The sequence below is a fragment of the Lepisosteus platostomus genome, chromosome 2 (genome assembly GCF_059453375.1).
Source record: "Lepisosteus platostomus isolate fLepPlt1 chromosome 2, fLepPlt1.hap1, whole genome shotgun sequence".
In the NCBI taxonomy this organism is placed as follows: domain Eukaryota; kingdom Metazoa; phylum Chordata; class Actinopteri; order Semionotiformes; family Lepisosteidae; genus Lepisosteus; species Lepisosteus platostomus.
The window spans coordinates 79,667,898-79,687,640 of NC_142612.1; the positions used below are offsets into that span (position 1 = coordinate 79,667,898).

At 39.3% G+C, this 19,743-nt stretch overlaps 1 protein-coding gene across 9 annotated transcripts in view; it reads right to left on the reverse strand.

Annotated features, from left to right (window-relative positions):
• Positions 1–19,743, reverse strand: part of naaladl2 (N-acetylated alpha-linked acidic dipeptidase like 2) — a 298,711-nt gene that overhangs the window by 56,923 nt on the left and 222,045 nt on the right. For all 9 annotated transcript variants that reach the window (XR_015930769.1, XM_088621717.1, XM_088621741.1 and 6 more), the window contains one exon: positions 6,729–6,875. Coding sequence is in view for 8 of the 9 variants with exons in the window: in XM_088621717.1 (XP_088477843.1) it covers positions 6,729–6,875 (147 nt within the window). In the remaining variant the exon portion in view is untranslated. The remainder of the gene's footprint in view (positions 1–6,728; positions 6,876–19,743) is intronic.

Here is a 19,743-nt window from a genome sequence, read left to right on the forward strand (position 1 = left end):
CACACAACAGAGTTGGTTCTTACAAAACAAAGCTGATGTTAAACTAAAATCACAGCAGGTGGCCGCAGGCTTCACAACACTCTGCCGATTCACTGAAAATGAAACTCTGCACAGAAACCCTGGGAACGTGGAGTCTCACAGCCAGCATGCCATTTTAAATACTCAGGCTTTGACTTGGACAAATCCTACAGCTGTTCTTCACACATCACTGCCAACCTCGGGACTTAACACCATGCTAAATATTGTTAGCACAATTCTGATATCTCATATTTTATACTGGCGCTTCTGAGTGTCGGTGAAAAGGTTTTTTTCTCAAAGAAAAAAAACATGATGGGGTTGTCCTGCTGTGCCGTGTAGCGAATTTTCAAACTTTTTGAACATTTTGAAGGTGAGAAAATAAATCTGCAGACGAATACAAATTTATTTTTCATTTTCCTTGTTGAGATAAGTTTTTGGGGAAATTTCTAAAAAGGATAATCACCTTGTGAATCAAAGATGTGATTTCACTCAGCACTAAATTAAAATAACAAATGGAGAAAACTGAAAAGCAATTTGTTTCCATTAAAATCTATCATTTTTGGAATTAAGCAACATTATGGACTTGTTTAAAAAATTCCCTTTGATATTTTTTTCATTCTGAAGTAGATCACATATCATAACAGAATCATTGAGAGTGCACAAAGAAGAGATGATGCATAGACTTTTTAATAGTATTAGGAGCAATAAAGATTTGATTTCTATTTCAAACTAATGTGTTTCTGACTAAGCAATGCATACAAATCATTAGTATTTATCTATCACATACAAATGTAAGAAACTCTGGCAGCAAAGCCATTTTTTTCAACGTGCCTTTAAAGTTAAGAAAGATTCCTAACAAAGATATGCTCATGGCAATATTGTCTCCACAACAGATCTTTTTCTGAGCGATGCAAAATTACTGACTTCATACCCTCCCATCTCTTGCAGGCGGGCACGACTCCACACTTTCTGGCAGGTCCCCCCTAACAGTACTTTCTCTTTCATAGGGGCTCCCCCTTTTGTTGGCGTAGCGATGGACCTGTCTGAAGTGGGTGGCTTCTGTCTCATGGCATCTGCTCTGCCCTGATGCCCCTGGGGAGAGGGGGGTGCACGTGTCGAGGCGTGCACATCAGGTCACTCACGGCGGCCCACGCGTTCACCTCCATCTTGTTCGCGGGACGCTTATGGCTTTTATCTACCCTGCCTGCTCCTGTTTCTCCTCATTTCAGCGAGCGGCTGTGACCTTGCTAAAGGGAGTCTTTATTTCATCATTTCCAGCTGGTAGGATCCTGACTGCTGCAGATTTCCCGGGATGCTCCTACCTGTCACGAAGACTTCTTTCTTTCCCTTTCACATAATTAAATTGTGTTGTCTGGTCAAAGTGCCCTGATAGTGCTCCTCTTTATCTCCACATCAGTAGGCACTGTGAGCCAGCAGAGGCCTCAGGTCCTCACCATTGTTAAACCTTTTTAACCAGTAAGCTGTCCGTGATGAGGAAGCGCCGAAAACAAACTCCTCCGGCAGACTTTTCCTTTATTATTATATTTTGTAAACTGCCAACCAACTGAATGTCCTTATCTGATTGAGTCTGAGTGGAAGTGTGTTATCTGTTCGAGATCCTCTCCGCCAGGGAGCCCCAGAGTTTGTCAGCTCTCACCAGCCCCTCCTGCACTACAGCTCCTCGTGTGTTTTACTGCTTCTGCTTCTGCCAACCACCTCCATTCCACAGAGGGGCAGCTACTGTTCTCAAGTGCCACGGTTTCCTTCCGCCCCCATCCGAATTACTTCATTGATTCAGAAGTCTGATCACCCACTTGTTTTTCCAGCTTTTCGTCAGTTGCTAACCAAGAGCCAGCACACCCCACAGGACTCTGGAACAGAGGATGTGAATTTCACAGTCTTGACCTCAATCATGTCGATTGAATGTGAAATATTCTGCACGGTCTACAGTGTCAGACCAGTATAGCTAGGAGCCCAGAGCACCAGTCGTGACTCCACATTGTTCCCACCATGGTTTAGGATGCTAACACTCTTCAGCGTGCTAATGTACATAAAGCAAGTAACAAATTTAGGTGACGTTGCCCAAAACGTTTTTTTTTTGGGGGTTTATGTTATACACACACAATAAAACATGGCTGATGTGAATGTAATCAATATTTTTCTACTACAACTGAAGTAGTAAGAAAGACATCAGAAATATTTTACATGCAGTATAGACATATTGTGTGGTTACGAGTTGACAGATAATCAAGTAGCCTTCAGTGATGTGGACTAATGTGTTAATGCCTTTGAATGTGCAGTAGATGATCCAACATATTAGATAGAAATTTGAAAAATGCTGTGGTGAAATTCCAGAAAAACAGTAACAGTTCTTTCCCCAAACTGTGCACAGTTGGAGCTAGCACACAGCAAATTATTTTGTTCCTCTCAGCCATCATGCCAGGAATATTTGTCCATCCTGTTTCACCCCACTGGATTTTTTTTCAGTCTCTTATAATCCTCCAACCTGAACGGCAGGGGTTTGTCATAGTTAAAGAAGCATGCTGGAAAGGCAGACTGCATCATGGAAACGCGCTGCAGTGGGGAGAAGTAACAGACGGAGCAAATGAATCAAACACAACCGGACGTAAAACATTCAATAGAATGTGACAGAGGTCACAGCGACCGAAGAGACTGCAATATTACAGCTTCGTTCAAACACGAGCATGAGCATGGAGGTACGACAGCTGTTGCTTTAAGAATTACAATCATTGAACTTACTGCTGTACTGTATATAGTCAGAAAATTATTTTGCAGATAATGTCAATCCAGGAGGACTGGTTCACACTGTATAAGCAGACTACTGAAATTCCAAAAAGTAATTGAGATACAGATCAAAGTTGGGCCTTGCACACATGGTAAATTATGTTTAAGGTTGACAAGTGCAGAGCTCTGCATGCGGGAAGTAAAAAGAAACTATACAGTAGATAGAAAATGGGAAACACTGAGCTAGGCAAGACAACTTAGGAAAAAGAATTAGGTGTTTATGTTGACACATCATTTATATCTTCTAGACAATGTGGGAAGCAATAAAAAAGACTAACAAGATATTAAGATATATAGTTTAAAGAGTAGGCTTTAAATCAATGGATGTTTATTAATAATAATAATAATAATAATTGCTTACACTTATATAGCGCTTTTCTGGACACTCCACTCAAAGCGCTTTACAGGTAATGGGGACTCCCCTCCACCACCACCAATGTGTAGCATCCACCTGGATGATGCGACGGCAGCCATAGTGCGCCAGAACACTCACCACACATCAGCTCTCAGTGGGGAGGAGAGCAGAGTAATGTAGCCAATTCATAGAGGGGAAGTATTAGGAGGCCATGATTGGTAAGGGCCAATTGGAAATTTGGCCAGGACGCCGGGGTAACACCCCTACTAAAATTGTATAATGCACTAGTAAAGCCTTACATAAACTCCTGTGTACAGTTTTGGTTACCAGGTTATAGAAAAGAAATTGCTGATCTGGAATCAGTCCAGAGAAGAGCAACTCCAGGGCTAGAGGAAGTTCTGCACTAACAGGCTGGAGGAACTCAGTAAATTTACTCAGTACTGATCAGTTTTATTATACTTAAGATGTGATTTATTACTGTGTTTGTCAGGACTTTTGTAATTTGTTTTATTTGTTTTACATGGAGTAAATTAAAAAAATCCAATGTCTTGAAGAAATACACCAAAAGGTACACAAATTATATTTTGCAGCAGAAATGATAAAACGACATTTATGATGTAGAATTCTACATCACATTTTTAAAACTATAGCTTAAAAACTAAACTGTTGTACTTTTTAAACTACCCCTCCCCCCTTCTTCTATTGCCTCTGGTTTATACAGCACCAGAGAATAAGGAGCAGCTGCTGAATATGAAATAAAATGCACACTGGACTACAATCCTGTCAGAAATACTCCACTCCTGATCAGAGAACATCTGTGTACATCTCTTTCCATTCATGCTCTGCTATTTTCCAGTTGAAGCTATGCCTTTGTGCTCAGTTTACAAAGCAATCTACTTGCCTTTTAATTATCTTGTTTTTGCTCATAGCGGCAAAATATTCTATGACAACGGTATCATCCAAAACACATCGCACCTGAGAGCATTCACAGGAGACACGCCAAGCTAAGAATTCTTTGAATCTGGAGAACATAATATATTATCTAACAGCATAGGAGCAGAACTGGGAGTCAAATTCTTTAACATGATTTTAGGTCAGATGACATAAAATACACAAAACAGACAGATGTGTCTGATGTGGGCATGAGGGATGACATCTCCTCATAACCATGTGAGATGCTGAATATGCTCTATCTCAGATTATTAACTTTAGGACATTGTTATATACCCGTGTAGAAATACCGATAACACCTACTGTAATACCATGAGGTGCAAACTATTCCAGAGACAGTACTGTACTTTCCATGAAGCCTTGTTCAGGTTATGGGTGCCTTTGCCTTCTCCACGATGGCTGACCAGGGCTGCCAGTCAAAAAGTGGCCACTGCCTGCAATGACTGGACCAGGAAGCAGCTACAGTATGTGCCCCTTTCTAGTCTACATACTGTTAGTCAATTACTGAGCCACCAGAAATGAGGATGCTGTCTTGGTGGAAGAGAGTACATTTTCTGTTTTGTTTTTCGTTAAATTCAGTGTTTTGCCTGTGTGGAAAAGTGTTTGCCTGCAGGGTGGGTACTAGGACAATAACTGATAACATCCTCAACCAATCATTAGCTGTGATGTTACACCAGAATAAAACTCATGTTCATGGGTTAACTCACTGGCTCCTCACATCTCTCCATCTGAACTGGCAACCGGACTTTTCCATTCATGCGCATGACTGCCAGCAGTCAGAACTTAAAACTTTATTTCAAGATGTCTGGCCAAGAGAGTGAGTCAGTACAGAATTCTGCCTAAGATATTCTTTCTGGACGTTCACAAACCCAGTGTTATTTTCACCCGGTTAACAAAATAAAACAGCTGTACTACAGTATAGCCTGGACGAACCTTGTCTCCTATTGTCTCACTTGCGGCCAGACCAAAAGAGCAGACGCTAACCTCTAGCACAGCTGTCCTCAGCAATGCTTCACCTTCACTGTGAAGATCTTCAGCTTTTCCAGCTGACATTTGCTGCCCACCAGTAAAATTTTCTGCCATTATTTTGCTTCAGGGAAATTGATGTCAACTGGAGCATAATAAAAAAATGAAGCCTCCTTCTTTAAATCCATTTAGTATGGAATCGTGTAACTTAAGGGAAATTTTGGTAACTGAAAATAAAAATAACTAAAATATAAAAATGTTTTATATATATAAATATTATAAATGATATTAATTTATGGAAATAAGTATATTTATACAGCTTGTAGTGGTACCTGAAAAAATAAGGTACATACTGTAACCACCTTCTTCACAGACATTTCCTGCATTGAATTTTCAGTCACGTTATTGTTATTTTTGGAAAGTTTTGACGCTCTTGTTTTAAGTACATTGCACTTGCAAGGTTCAAACATCAAAGTTGAACAAACATAAGTGATAATAAACATTTAATTTTGATTAGCCAAAGTATTTGTCTGTTTACCACATTTAGCTACAGTGTACTCTTAAGTAAAAAATTCCAACCTTTTCCCACTCATGGCACACCTTGTTAAAAATGATTAAATCACTACACATCACTTTCTCAGAACTCAAAAATAAATTAAAAATCATTTTAACTGCCCCCTTTCATGATGTGATTTAGAAAATCCAACATTCTAAAAATCCTTTTGAGGTATTCATTAAGGGATTTGGATTTTAATGATAAATTTAAGGAATTATTAGCTTAACATGTTTAGAATATTATTCATTATCAGTGTGCTGCAGCACAGCAGTTGGGAAATGTACAGTAAGTCTTCACTGTTCACCTGTTACAGAGTGGTGCTGTCCTGCAGTTACTGACTGGGGAAAAATGGTGCAGCATGCCACCTCTGCACACCACAGCACGCCTACGGACATCTCGCTCATTCGAGAGGGCTGCCTGCACGTTAACTCCAGCTGCCATCCCTGAGTGAAGATCTTTTCATTTCAGAGCAGATCTTTTCACAAATATATTCTGTTACATTTGTTGTTTAGTGATGCATGTTTTAGTGTTGTACCAATAAGTATATACAGTATATTGTATATTTAAAATCCACGTTTGAGACTCCTTACAGTTGTGAGAGTGGACCAGACCTCCCACTCCGCGGCGCGTCCGTCCACACCGGACGCTAATCAGGGCTGCGCTTTAAGATCCCCACATGCCCGCAGACGGCGTTCCGTTTAGGACCAAATGTGTTCCCCTCACCGGCGACACAAACAATTACTCCGAACTAAGAAAGGTTTCCTTCCTATACCAGAGAACAGAAACCTCTGCGGACGACTACACACCGGCACACCGCAAAGGATTAAGAGGAGCTGTGCCGGTACTCAGGCAGCTCCCCATCGGATCCAACTCTATCACACAGTCATCAAAGAGCTCTCTCAATTGTAATTTCTAATTGTTACTGTAAATGAAAACCCTCACATCACTACACATGCATACCAATGAAAATGATCTTAAATTTACTCAAAGAAGGAATAAAAGAATGAAAAGCCAAAAATCTTAAACGAAAACGTTAGTTTTTTTTTATCCTGCCTAACCGTTTAGTCAACTCATTACCTCTCCTGCTTTGGTTTCTTGATACGCAAATTCTACTGCTGGGATCCCAAGATGGTTGGCAAAGTAGTCCACATCACCCTGGGTCTGCGCAGAGCTGACGTATGAGCCAGAGCACTCTCCATGCCTTGTGCAGTTGAAGGTTGGCCACTGAAATAGAAACGAAAATGTTTCAGGCTACGAGTTTGCTTCTTACGCAAACTTTAATCTGTATCATTTAGGATTCATCTTTCAGGGTAAATGTAAGGGTCACACTGGGTAGTTCAGACGAGTCTTGCTTTTCAAACAGTTTGAAAATAATGTAAATAGTGGAATTTGAGGTCAATCATTGGAGCTAAATGGTTTTACATGTTGAAAGTTTTTTTTTTAATGCAAGTCAACACCTGGCGGTATAATTCCACGCTAGTTATGTAAATTTAAGCACATTCACTTATTTTTTTCATCAGTATGAGATAAAACAATATTGCACAGATTAACTTCTTAGCTTCATCAGTGCTATAGCACAAGAACCTGAATCTCTGATTTTTTTTAATTTAATGTACACGGTATCAAATTACTAATTACTTAGGAGTCTTAGGAGTTATTCTGCTTAGCCAGCTGTAATCAGACAGGATGTATCTAAGATCTGTATATGCTAACTGACTACTTGAGGATCACCTAAATAAAATCAAGAAAGAAGTTATGAGCTGGAATTTAAATTATAGGAATGTAAATGACAAAAAAGAACAATTCTAATGGAGTTTTAATTTAAAATTTACATATTTAAAAGTTGTGATTCTTTGGTGAATGTATCTTGAGTTGATTTTCTTTATCCAATGGACTTCAGTGTCCATCCCAGGGTTTAAAATTTTTCTAGCAATAATGTGTTAGAAATCGTGCAGCACAGCACACAGACTCCCCTGGTGTCCTTTTCATTAGAAAAAAGATCAAAGTATTAAGAATTCTCTGCGATGCTTTGTCCTAACAGAAACAATACCCACAGGACACTGTGACACACTTAATGTATTTTAATTTTTTGTTTTTGTTTTTCTTGTCTGAAGCCCTGGTGGCTTTGAAAGCTTTTTAATCCTGGATTCTGCCTGCCGGCCATGGTTTATTATCAATATCCTTAATTGAATTAGTCATTTGTTAAATTTCAACAGATTGTTTATTCGAATATTCCAAACACTTCTCTGTTGTGTTCTGCACGTAGCCTGCAGTCTCAGAACTGGAGCCTACAATATAAACAAGCCACCCCTGATGAAGATTCCAGTGCTCTGATGTACCGTAAGTAAAGCTGATATACCTCACCTTCTCTGCACTAATCTTCAAAACCTTGGCACACCAAGAAAAAACATGGTTTGTTCTCCAGGAACCACAAGTAATTTGTATCCTATATTCCTACAACTCTTCACGTGCCCAGTAGACTCACTTTTACAAAATCAGACTCATCAAGGTTAGTTCTCACTGGGTTGTTATTAAACCATCCACGTGTTTGCAGTTAGTGAGGGCTGCAGAGATCTGGAGTCTGACTCAGCAGCTGCAGGGGGCATGGCAGGGCGTGGCATTTTGAGGATGGACCACTTACAAACAAAGCCACTCCCTGCCACTGAGAAGAACATGCAGACTCCCCCCTCCCCAAGCCTGGAATTGAACCCAAGTCTCAAGAGCTGGGAAGCAGGAGGAGATTTGAAGAAGCAAAACGCGACATTGTTGTCTCTTAGGTGTCTATGCATTACAGAGTCAGGACAGTCTGATGTATACCTACACTTGAATTAAAACCTCATCTTCCTGTTTTAAGGGGAGATGACTGCATGGTCAGTAGCAGAATTAAACTGAATGTTTATTTATCATGCATCCAGTTCAACTGAACACATGTTTAAGTGCCATTTCAGTTCTCTCTGAATATATGAAATACCAATGGAATCACATTGCTGTGTTTATTGCTTATCTAACCTGTTCTGACTATGCATTACATACAGTATATGACTGCTATTCATCTGCTTTTCTACTACAGCTTTCTAAAGGGCATAGCAATTTAAAATGAAATCTGATTCACTTTAATACAAATGCTGACGTCTGGGAAGCTCATAGTGATAATTCTGAAGAACTAAAACTTAAATGTGAAGTGTCTGTAGGATTCAATAGTGAATGGGACCAGAATACAAAGTGGGAATGTAATGCAAATTAAGCAAATATGAATACACATGCTGTAGGCACAATTCATGCAAGAGAAATAAAAACATTGATCAGAACGTGAATATTGGACATATGTGCCCTTTGCTTCATACAGAGCTGAGAATCTTGATTTCCTGTTTAATGATTTCAGTATCCAAGGATCCGAGTAATTCATCGCACATGGCCTCGATGATGTTGACATCAGGACTGGCTGTACCTCGGGGCTGCCACTGAGAGAGCTGAATCCCTGCCCCATGAGACACATTCCTGAGGGAATGACACAGACGACAAAACTCTGCCTGCGGCTGCTGGTGGTCATAGTGCCTCTTATTTCAAGCAGATCCCCAGTACCCTTGACCCTGCTCATGTAATAACTCTTCACCATGCTTTGCTGTCACTAATGTGCACTGACTAATGACCCACTATCCAGCCCAACATCAAAAAGACTGATGTTCATTACTGACTAAGCTCAAAGTCGGACTCGCCTGTAAAGAACATTCTTCTCCAGGTTTGATCACCCCCGAGTGATCACTGTTTCGTTTAGCCCTTGTCTGCTCAGCCCTGTTGCTTTTGATGCCTCTTTTCAGCTGCTTGCCCACAGAGACCACTTTGTACTTAAGCGTATTTGGCAAGTCCTAGCCGTGAAGAAGTGTTAACACCTCTACAGTACGTGCAGCAGGATTGTTTGCGAGGTCCAGACTGTCACCCAGAGAGTGAGTTTTGCATATTGTAGCACAAACATGCTACTGTACCATGCTCTGCCTTGTATTTCCCTTGACCAACTTAAATCTGGAAAACTAGCAGAAGTCAACTTTATTTTGTCATTTTATGAATTTCAAGATGTTCTTTTAAATCTCCCTGTTAGCCTTAGTTTCCCAGTCTGCCATCATAACTCATTTTCACCAGCTCTAGAATGAACGTGGCTGCTCTCCTCTGGTCTTTCTGTAATGCGATGGAACCTTTTGTTCTAGGACGTGACAGTTTTGGGACGCAAACTAATTAGGTCATTATGCACATTCAACACATGCTCTTTCGGCTTGTCCTGTAAATTCTTTACTACCCACAGTAGCAACGTATCCTGAAAACCCTTCATTACACTTTTGCTGATTGCTCTTGCTGTATTAGAGGAATCTTCCATTTTTCCCCCATGCCCCTTTGACTGGTCTGTGATGACTGTGATGCTTGTTGTGAATGTGAATTCCACAAAGAATAGTGTTAACTGTTGGTAAACGGTTTGACATGAACATTAATTAATATATTTTTAAACTGTTTCAATGTGCAATACCATCATAATGCAGTTCAGTATAATAATATCTTGTGCAATCCATAAATCACAATACTGTATTTCCTTTTTACTATATTACTGCACTTGGACACATTTGTCCTTGAAAGCTGGAACTGGTATATTCCTTCAGATTGATGATCTGCAGACATTAAATCTTTAACAGAATGTTTGAATTGACATTAAATTATTTCTGCTCTTGCAAGAAATTTCTAATCCCAGTGGTTTTATAATACTCCTTCAAGGCTGTCTTTGTTTCAGCATGTTAACGCACTATCAACATTTTTCAAACTACTGTACTTGATTGAATATACAGTAGGATCTTGGGAAGCCTTTGCCAGCAAGAAACAGGCACAAGGCAGGAGTTACTGCACTATATCTCTAAGAAAAAAGGGTAACGGTGGCTGCATATAACAGATATGGTTTAGAAGAACTATGTTTTGAGTTTCTAGTTGAAGCTGATTCAGAAACAAACTTATTTTGAATCATTTTCTTCGGTTTGGGCTCCATCACTCTAAGTTACACTGCCCAACTGTGTGCAGTCAGGTTAGTTTATCTTAAGGGTTGGCTCTCTGGACAATGGCCAGACAAAAGTCAGCTAAGGGAATTCAAATCCAATATTTTTCCTCACCAATCCGCTCTTTTCACAGTTCACTTGCAGGTCAACAGAGACTGGTTGAGCTGGAAAAACAAATTTTGTTGCTGTGCATGTTGTTCTTTTGCAGTTACTGTACTTCAAAAGTTCAGCCTTGTGCATAATACAGCAGTATTTTCCTAGTCTCTCCTTTCTGAATAATTGAGCTGTGCAATATAGAATATTCATGCTGACAGATGTCATCAATGCGTGATATGTCTGACGCAGTTGGTTTATTTACTGCGCCCTGCTAGGGTTTCTTCACAGGGAGCTAGCATAGACCACTGTGCAATTAGCACCTAGACCACATGGCAAATTAACATGATTCCAAGTTTTCAGACATCGCATTTTCTTATCACAAAGACGCGATCTTTCTTTTCATAATCAACAAGAAGTTTCACGTACTTCTGTAGCTGGAAATCTAGATAATAAAGTTTAAGAAAAAAAAAACAGTTCAAAATCAGTGACAAAATCAAGCCCAGGTGGGATCATAAAGGAGTCCATTTCAGAGTCCAGAATAGATGCATTTACAAAGTACTGACCAAAAAAAAAAAGGCTGGGGAACAGCTCAAACGCCATACTGCTGATGATTACAGCTTAGCGACCCTCAGTCCCTACAACCTTTATGTCTTACAGTATGTCCTCTCTACGGCCTTTATGTCCAGCTCTCTTGAGCAGCGAGGGCCCCAGAGTGGGCCGACTGGTGGACCCAGCCCACAGGTTTGTGTGGAAAGAAGAAGCACCTGGATGTGAGTTTAAAAAACCCAGAACAGGAGGCACATCTTTGCCTCCTGAGAGTATGAATCAAAATACATAGACATGCTGCTAAAGCTGATAGAGTGCCCCCCTTCAATAAACAGCTGATTGAGATCCTTGGATCAATTAGTTACTAACTACCACACAGGCCGGAAGGGCTGAACAGCCTCCTCTCATTGTAACCATTCTTATGTTCTTATGTAGCATCCATTCATCTGTTTTCTAACTGCGGGTCATGGGGGAGGCGGAGCCTATCCTGCCAAACAACAGGTGCGAGGCAGGGTACACAGTGGATGGACACCAGTCCATTTAAAGACAGAAAGACACAGACACTCACACCATGGCAAATTTTCTAAGAAGCCAATTAATGCACCAACAAGGCACTGCGGGAGGAAACCGGAGCACCTGGAGGAAATCCATGCAGATAACATCCAAGGCCAGGATTTGAACCCAGGGACCCAGCACTTGTTAGCAGGAAACCACCGCAACACTGTGCCCCTCACTCTTATGTAATAAAGCATGTGAATCCTCATGACCATCAATCAGCTCTTCCACACCTCAGCCCTGCAGCTTGAATTTATGCTAGAGCAGTAGCACACCTACTGATAATGTTGAATCTGTCCCGTCTTTTACAGAACTGCAGGCTGCTCTTAGCTTTCAAACATTTGCAACCAACTTTCTGAATATGCTTGCAATTCTACTGCTTTAACATTATTTTTAAAGAAAAATGCAGTTCCCTCAACCATTTGTCAATTAGTTTCAAAACCACTTTCCTTTTTCTTTCAACATAAATATCCTTGCACAAATTAACAACATAAGCAACATTTCTCCTACGGTACCTTGAAATCTAATTACAACATTTTCCATTTGTCTGCTTTAATTTTCCAACGATGCTTTGCTCTCAGTAGCAAACAACAAAAGTCTAAAGCAAAGATAAAAAAAAATGAGAGGCAAAAAAAAAAACACACAGCAACACTAACTTGGCCCATGAGAAAAATCAATATTTAATTTCTTTGTTTGCCATGATAACGAGATACTGAAGCAGTGCTTATATATCTGGGCTGTGATAACTCCTCAGCCAGGAGGAGATGGGCGGCGGAGCCTGGAAGCAGGCCAGGTCAGCTGCTGCCAGTCTCCCACGCTCTCCCCTCTGCTCCCTCACAGCGCAGGCCAGCATCACCCATCAGCCAGACAGGCCTGACTTCCACTTGCCGAGCCACACACAAGCCCCGGCCTCTGCAGAAGCTGCTTCTAAGGAGCTGGGGGAATGTCGAAAACACGTCGACTAATGTCGACTAATAAAAGCAAACACCTCCGAAAAGTTAGCAATCAGGTGAAAAAAATCAAGTATATTTTATCTAGAATACTTCATCACTCTTTTAACAGCCGACTGCCCATCTATGTAGCAAGTGCAATTATATGACTCCTGACGTAAACTGTGAGTTGCTTTGCCATGGTAACAGTTGATTTGTTGACATCCATCTCCTAGCGGTTTCTTGGCTTTTTTCTTCAGACTAAGGTGGACCATGAGAAACAGGCGGCAGCAGAACTGTGCAGTGGAGCAGTGACACCTGGAAGTGCTTGGGACAGGTCATCGCTAACTGGGAGTCTGGGCCTCTGCTGGGTGAAAAATCATTTTTTTGTTTTGTTTCAAACCACTGGACCTGTGGGAAAACACTTCCTTCTTGTTAAAAAAAAGACAAAAATATTTGATTTCTGTGGCGGGTTTTTTCCTGACAAAAGGCACAATGTTTGATATCTGTACAGTAGTCCAGATGATTACAGTGTTGTGCTGTACAGTACATGATAAAAGGCTCTCTGCATACCCTGTAAACCACCGAGATACAATTTACCATGCTGACTGTAAATTATTGCTGCCTCCATAATAACAGATTTGTACAACCTCTAAAGCTCTGAAATTAACAGTTTCAGACATATTACATTATTTTGATGTGTGAAATAAGTGCCAGTGATACCCGAGAGTTTGTCTAGAATAAAAAAAATATTATACGAAACCTTTAAGAAACAGAAAATTCATGTGATCTGAATGCTCTGCTATCCATAATGAAGAAGATACATAAATAAGATTGTATGGAAGATATTTTGTTCTGTGGAAGGTGACCTTTGAAAATTACATTTGCTGCAGTAAGGTTGTAATAGAATATATATATCACATCTTAAAAGACTGAGACATTAAAATCAGATAGGCCAAGAAAGGTATTTTCTCCAATATGAAGAAGTATTGAAAATGATGAGTGAAAAACCAGACAGTGTACAGGCAAGGGCTGGAGCCCTACAAGCAACACAGGAAGAAACTTTAGGAAGCAGTGGTAAGGAGCAGTTTTCTAGATACTGAAGAGGTTCTGAACTTTGACTTTTTTGAACACCATCAGTACTTCAATGTGCTGTTCTGTGCCTATTTGATTTCTTTCTGGTGTTGATGTATTGCTCAGATCCACAAACCTTTTCTAAGATTAACAAAATATGTGGTAAAGGAGCCATGATCATAATAGTATTTCCTACCCAATGTTCTTAGCCAGTCTAGAGACTGCAAATTTCAGTGTCCCTTGTTTTTTGGAAGCACACAATAGATGTCAAATTCAACATGTGTAGCTACTGTACATTCTGAAGTTCCAGTCCCTGGAGTCACCTTCCCAAGTTTTCCTTTTCAGAAAATCTATTGATCTCACATTGCTGTGTAATGGCTGTGAAGAAACAGGCATAAACCTGTGTCCTTTCTTCTGCAGTAGGTTCATGATATGCCAGGCTATTGTGTACACCAGTCCCTAGGCTAAGCAGTGTAATCATGCTGATGTTATACAGTGGCCTGCAATTTTCATAGAAAAAGACAATAGAATGCTCAATCCATCCATCTATCCCTCCAACCAACCATTTCTAACTGTTTGATCCAATACAGGGTCGTGGGGTAGCTGGAGCCTAACCAAGCAAGCTAGGAGCAAAAGGGCGGAAAAGTTAAAGGAGCCAAAAACACTGCAAATCCTCTTAGCTCAATTTACTTTTTAACACCGGAATTAAATAAATATTCTAACTGTTCTGTAACTTAAGCAGCAATAAGTAAACATCTATGTTACTGTAAGACACAACACGTTTTTATTGTTTAACTTTATTTTTTAAGATATACATACTGTACCACATTACAATGCACTTATTTTAAATATACTGCACTACTTTGTAAAACCACCAGGTGGCGCAAATACTTAATGTGGCATGTGAAAGTACTGTGTTTGGGCTGTCACCTGAAAACCCTGTCAATGCTCAGCCTCACAGGGACATTACCTTTGCCTACTGCCCTGTCTCTCTCACACCTGAAGAAGGCTCCACGGCCGAAACGTTGTGTTCTCTTTCTTCTTTTTTTCAGCATGGAATAAACCTATTACTTGTTCCCTCATAGGGACAAACCTTTTACAATTATGGAATTTAATTTGTATACTGTTTTGACTTTTATGAGTTTTATACTGTATGCTACAGTATGTTAAATATTAAATTAGAATTAAAAAAGAAAGTAGGGCTATTTTACAAAATAAAATTACTCAGCCAGATATATACAGTATACAAAATAGTTTTTTTATTATAGCTTGCTGTGAAGACGATGTGTTTTTTTCAGATTTACATCATCATTAAAATAATTTTGTCTCAATTCTAATTTCAGCAATGAGTAATTGGGAAACAATTGTACAGTACTTCAGATTTTGATTATGAAAAATGTATTTCACATAGAGTATATTGTACCATAGTGGCTTTAAAACCATGCAGTATCATACTGTATTAACTGTACATACAGTATATATGTACAGTATACTGTACCAATCGTAATTAAGTTCATTATATGCATTGTGTGTATGTTTTAAAACTACAGTACACACACTGTGAAGGAAAGAGACCATACCCTATCACAACACAGATGGAATTGGACCATGGTTCGTTGCACAATGTGTTGTAGAAAGTAGCATTTCTGCTGCCAGTAACTGTTCTGCTGCTAAGAGCACTCAGATATTTCAAACAACCAATGTGTAAGAACTGATATTTTTTAAACTACTACTTTTGTTATTGTTTTTTTTTTCATGTTTTCAACAGCTACTGAAAATCAAACAGGCCTGCTAAGCTTTTTAAACTAAGCATGTAATCTACACAAGACCTCCGATGGGCTGATTGCACTCTATGGCTACAGACATGAGCAGTTATCTGTTTGAAAATGAATGTGTTGCCAAAAGCATATACAATCATCACGCCATTTACAGACACTTACAGTGCATACGTACAGTATAAATATTGTATATTTATACTGTATATAGTATATTTTACGCAATGTACTTTATACCTTCAGTATTATTGGACATTTACATACGTAAAATTTTGGATAATGTGCACTGTCTTTTCCTCAGGCCAAAACAGGAGATCACAGACTATATTATTATTATTACTATTATTATTACTGTTGTTGTTGTTGATGATTTTGATGTTGTAATGCACAACTTTAACAATGTTGTATTCATTTATTATGTTTTTTTAATATACATGTAGACTCTCCTGTTAAGTTAAATCATTTAATTGTTTTACAAACTCACATTTTAAGACAGAACAGATGTATTAATGAAATTACATTCCTGAATGCCACCCACTGTGTTCTGCAATTTTCAGGAGGCAACATAACAATCACAATTATATTAGACATTATATTAACAGTTACAATAGATACAAATTTTAAATCAAATCTTTTAAAACAGAAGGTATTAACCCTACTGTATTTCACTCGTGCATGTGAGATCATGGTTTGTCCAGCAGGTGTTTTATTTTGATTATACTATGAATTAGTCCCTGAGGCTACTGTCAAAGGTTTTGACATTATAAATCAAACCTTTGTTGAGTTTGCACAAAAAAAGGGGTTCATTTTGAGAAGTCTTGTACTGCTTTCAAAGTAGCTGATTTTGACAAACTTAAACAGCTTATTTTGCTTGAAGAATTTGAAAACTGTCTGCCTGACCGTATTGTAACTTATTTCATTGAGCAGAAATTTACCTTATTCTAACAAGCTGACCAATTTGTGTTATCACATAAGAATGTGCTTACTACTTCTGTTCAACCCTCCTCTCAGAGAAATTATAAAAACTCAACAGCTCTGACACCTACTGTGACATCCAATCTAAACTTAAGGTCTTTGTCTTTGACGGTCTTGTTATGCAAAATGTTTTATACCCATACACTTGCTTATTAAACTCCTAGATCCTGACTGATTTGACTTTCTATTTGTCTCATTTAGCTGAAACAGAAAAAAGAAAACATACTATACTGTAGTTAATATTATTGGAATTTGATATTTGATTGAATGCGCTGATCTCTGTGACACTGCACCCTTGTGCCTGGATAGTTAACACCTTTCTCTGTCTGTCTGGGGGAATGGTGTTGGGGCTGAAGTTATTGTCTCCCTTCCTCAATTTAATATCCGACACGTCTCCAGTACCACTAGGGGCTTAGGATCGTGAATGTGAAGTGAATATTTAACATACTGTGATGTATAAAATTTAGAAAAACATCTACAGTATATAGTATACACAGTAATTAGATGTAATTATTAGACAATGATTTTATTTCTTTTAAGATTTAAATAGTTAGATACAGTGACTTTAAGATCTTGGTATTTAAAAGGCCATATTAAAACAAAACTTTCTAGTAGTCATTTGAATGAAAGTTTTGCCTTCTATAACTGGCCTTATGTTAAGGTGCATTAGTGACCAGTGCACAACATAGTGATTGTTGCTATTAGCAACAGATAGCTATTGATTGTCTCTGGCCTGTGAATCACACACCCTGCCACGCCGCAATAGTGCCAAACCGGTAAAACAGTGACTGCATCCATAGCCTTAGTTTACATGCACCTTCTAACTCTATTAGCAATAGGTCTGAGATTGGTGCTTTTCTTGATAAAATTCAGCTAAAATGGAAAGCAATAAACTTTCACTTACTTCCCACTTATACACTTATTTCTCCAGAATGATGAAAGGGTTTCTGTTTAACACCCTGAGACTCTGTCAGCTGGGGAGACTGGCAAGGGCTTGGCATGGCTGAATTAAGATTCACAGCGTGAAACTGCTTTTATTTCAAACTAGCTTTGTAACTGCAACTTCAGGTGTTCATTTCCCTCAGATAACACACTTACGCCTTGAGCCACTCACTAATCTGCCATGGGGAAGGTTTATGGAGGATTAAATACTGCGGGATGTTGTACTCTGTTGACTGACCTGCCAACCTCAAGTCCATTAGAGGGTGATAATGGCCCTAAGAAATTATGTTTTAAAAATCAATCTTCCTCTCTGGGGTATATTTTGAATACATTTCAAACAACACCTTACGCATTATTGCAAAGGGTCAGCCCCAGCCAAAGGCCCACACATTCTATTCAGAGCCTCATTGGAGACAGGGTAGAGACAGTCCAGCTCGACACTTTATTTATGATCAGAAGAATGTCACTTCAGAGAGAGAAAGAGCACCATTCTGAAATGTTCCTTTAAAACAGTAAAACCCATATCGCTGACCTCTCTCTTTAGTCCAGTGGAATAACATGGGCATCTGTCTGGGCCGTTGGTGCATGTGTGATAATGGCTAAATCGTGCGATAATCTAACATGGGCCTGACAGAAGAAGAATATGTGTTTCAGAAAATGTCCAGAACTCGACTGAGTAAAAAACACAAGCCACACTGTTTATCCATTATAAATATATAAGAAAATGGACTAAGGTTTTTCACCCAATTTCACAGTCCCCCTCCCCCCTGCAAGACTTGCTATTTTATATTAATATATAAATGTTTCCTGGAAGGAGATTGTTTAAATTTGCTAAAAGCATAGTCAATTAAAAGAAAAGGCAAAAAAAAACTTCCACTGCACGTCTTTAAAAACTACATCTATGAAGTCAAAATACAAGCATCATGCTCTTTCGTCTTCTGTATCTTCAGCCATGCAACAAATTCTGGTTTTAGATTTGTCAGCGACTAACTAGGAAATCATGCATGTTTTGTGTCAGACCCCAGACAGATGCCTCACAATGTGTCACTCAATTTACGATAATATAAGAAACTTGCTAGACCTCATCTCATATCTTTAGAGTGTGACTCATGAGGAGCAAAGCACACTAGGCAAAGTAATTGCAATGAGGGGAGATTCATAAATCTACAGAACGGCCACCGATTGTCGTTACTCTGACCTGACATTTCTGAATCTCAACAAGTTCTGTCTGTGGTTTGAGTCATTGCCCACATGAATACAATGGAGATAAGCTAGCTCCCTTCTCCATCATTTAAGAAATATTTTAAGGGAGGCAGGTGGTTTGCCTGCCAGGAGAGTGAACTCATACATACAGTATCTGTGAAAATCTATCATCTGGTTTGTTTTTTTTTGTTTTATTTTTTATACTGAAGTTGCCAGTGCATTAATAATTTGAGATATGTTTGTGGTATCCCTAGAGTAGGTGAAAAAATGAAAGAAAATGCAGATGCATGCTGTTCAGTTTAAAGCATTTTAAGAAACTTTGTTCAAATGCATTGAATGAATTACAGCTGTTGTTAACATCTGTGGATGTGCTCGCAAACAGAACGTCGTCTATACAGCAGGGTTAGAGTATTATGGGGTTTACTCCAGACATCACATCATTATTTTCTTTGAAACCTTTGAAGCCTTTGACAGCTATGCAATTGTTTTCATATTTTATTTCAGTATCATAGCAGTTGTATACAGAGGGTCGGCCTGTTGTGTGATCTTTTTAAAACCTTTTAGTAAAACCAAATACAGCACAGAACTGCTGTAAGATGAGAGTTTTCTCACTCTGTGTATATTCTGTGAAAAGAACAAACTAAAAGTAAGTTAAATGAGTAAGAAGATTGGAGGGTACAGACAATGTTCTGCACCTCAACATGCAGGCTCACACTGTAAACCAGACCACAGTCTAGACAGGGCCTGAAGGAGGCCTGTGGCTGTGGTGTTGAAGGAGCCCCATGGCTGGGCTGTTTCATTACTTAGACTGCAGGGGAGGCTGTATTGATTGGGCGCTAATTGATAGCTGACTGAGCTGAGATGAAAGCTGTGTGCAGTCTCATCCCAAAAAGGGCTACTACTCTGGGGTTAGCATGCTTCAGTGTGTGTCTGTTCCCATTAACGTGGTCCCCACAGTTTTGCTGAC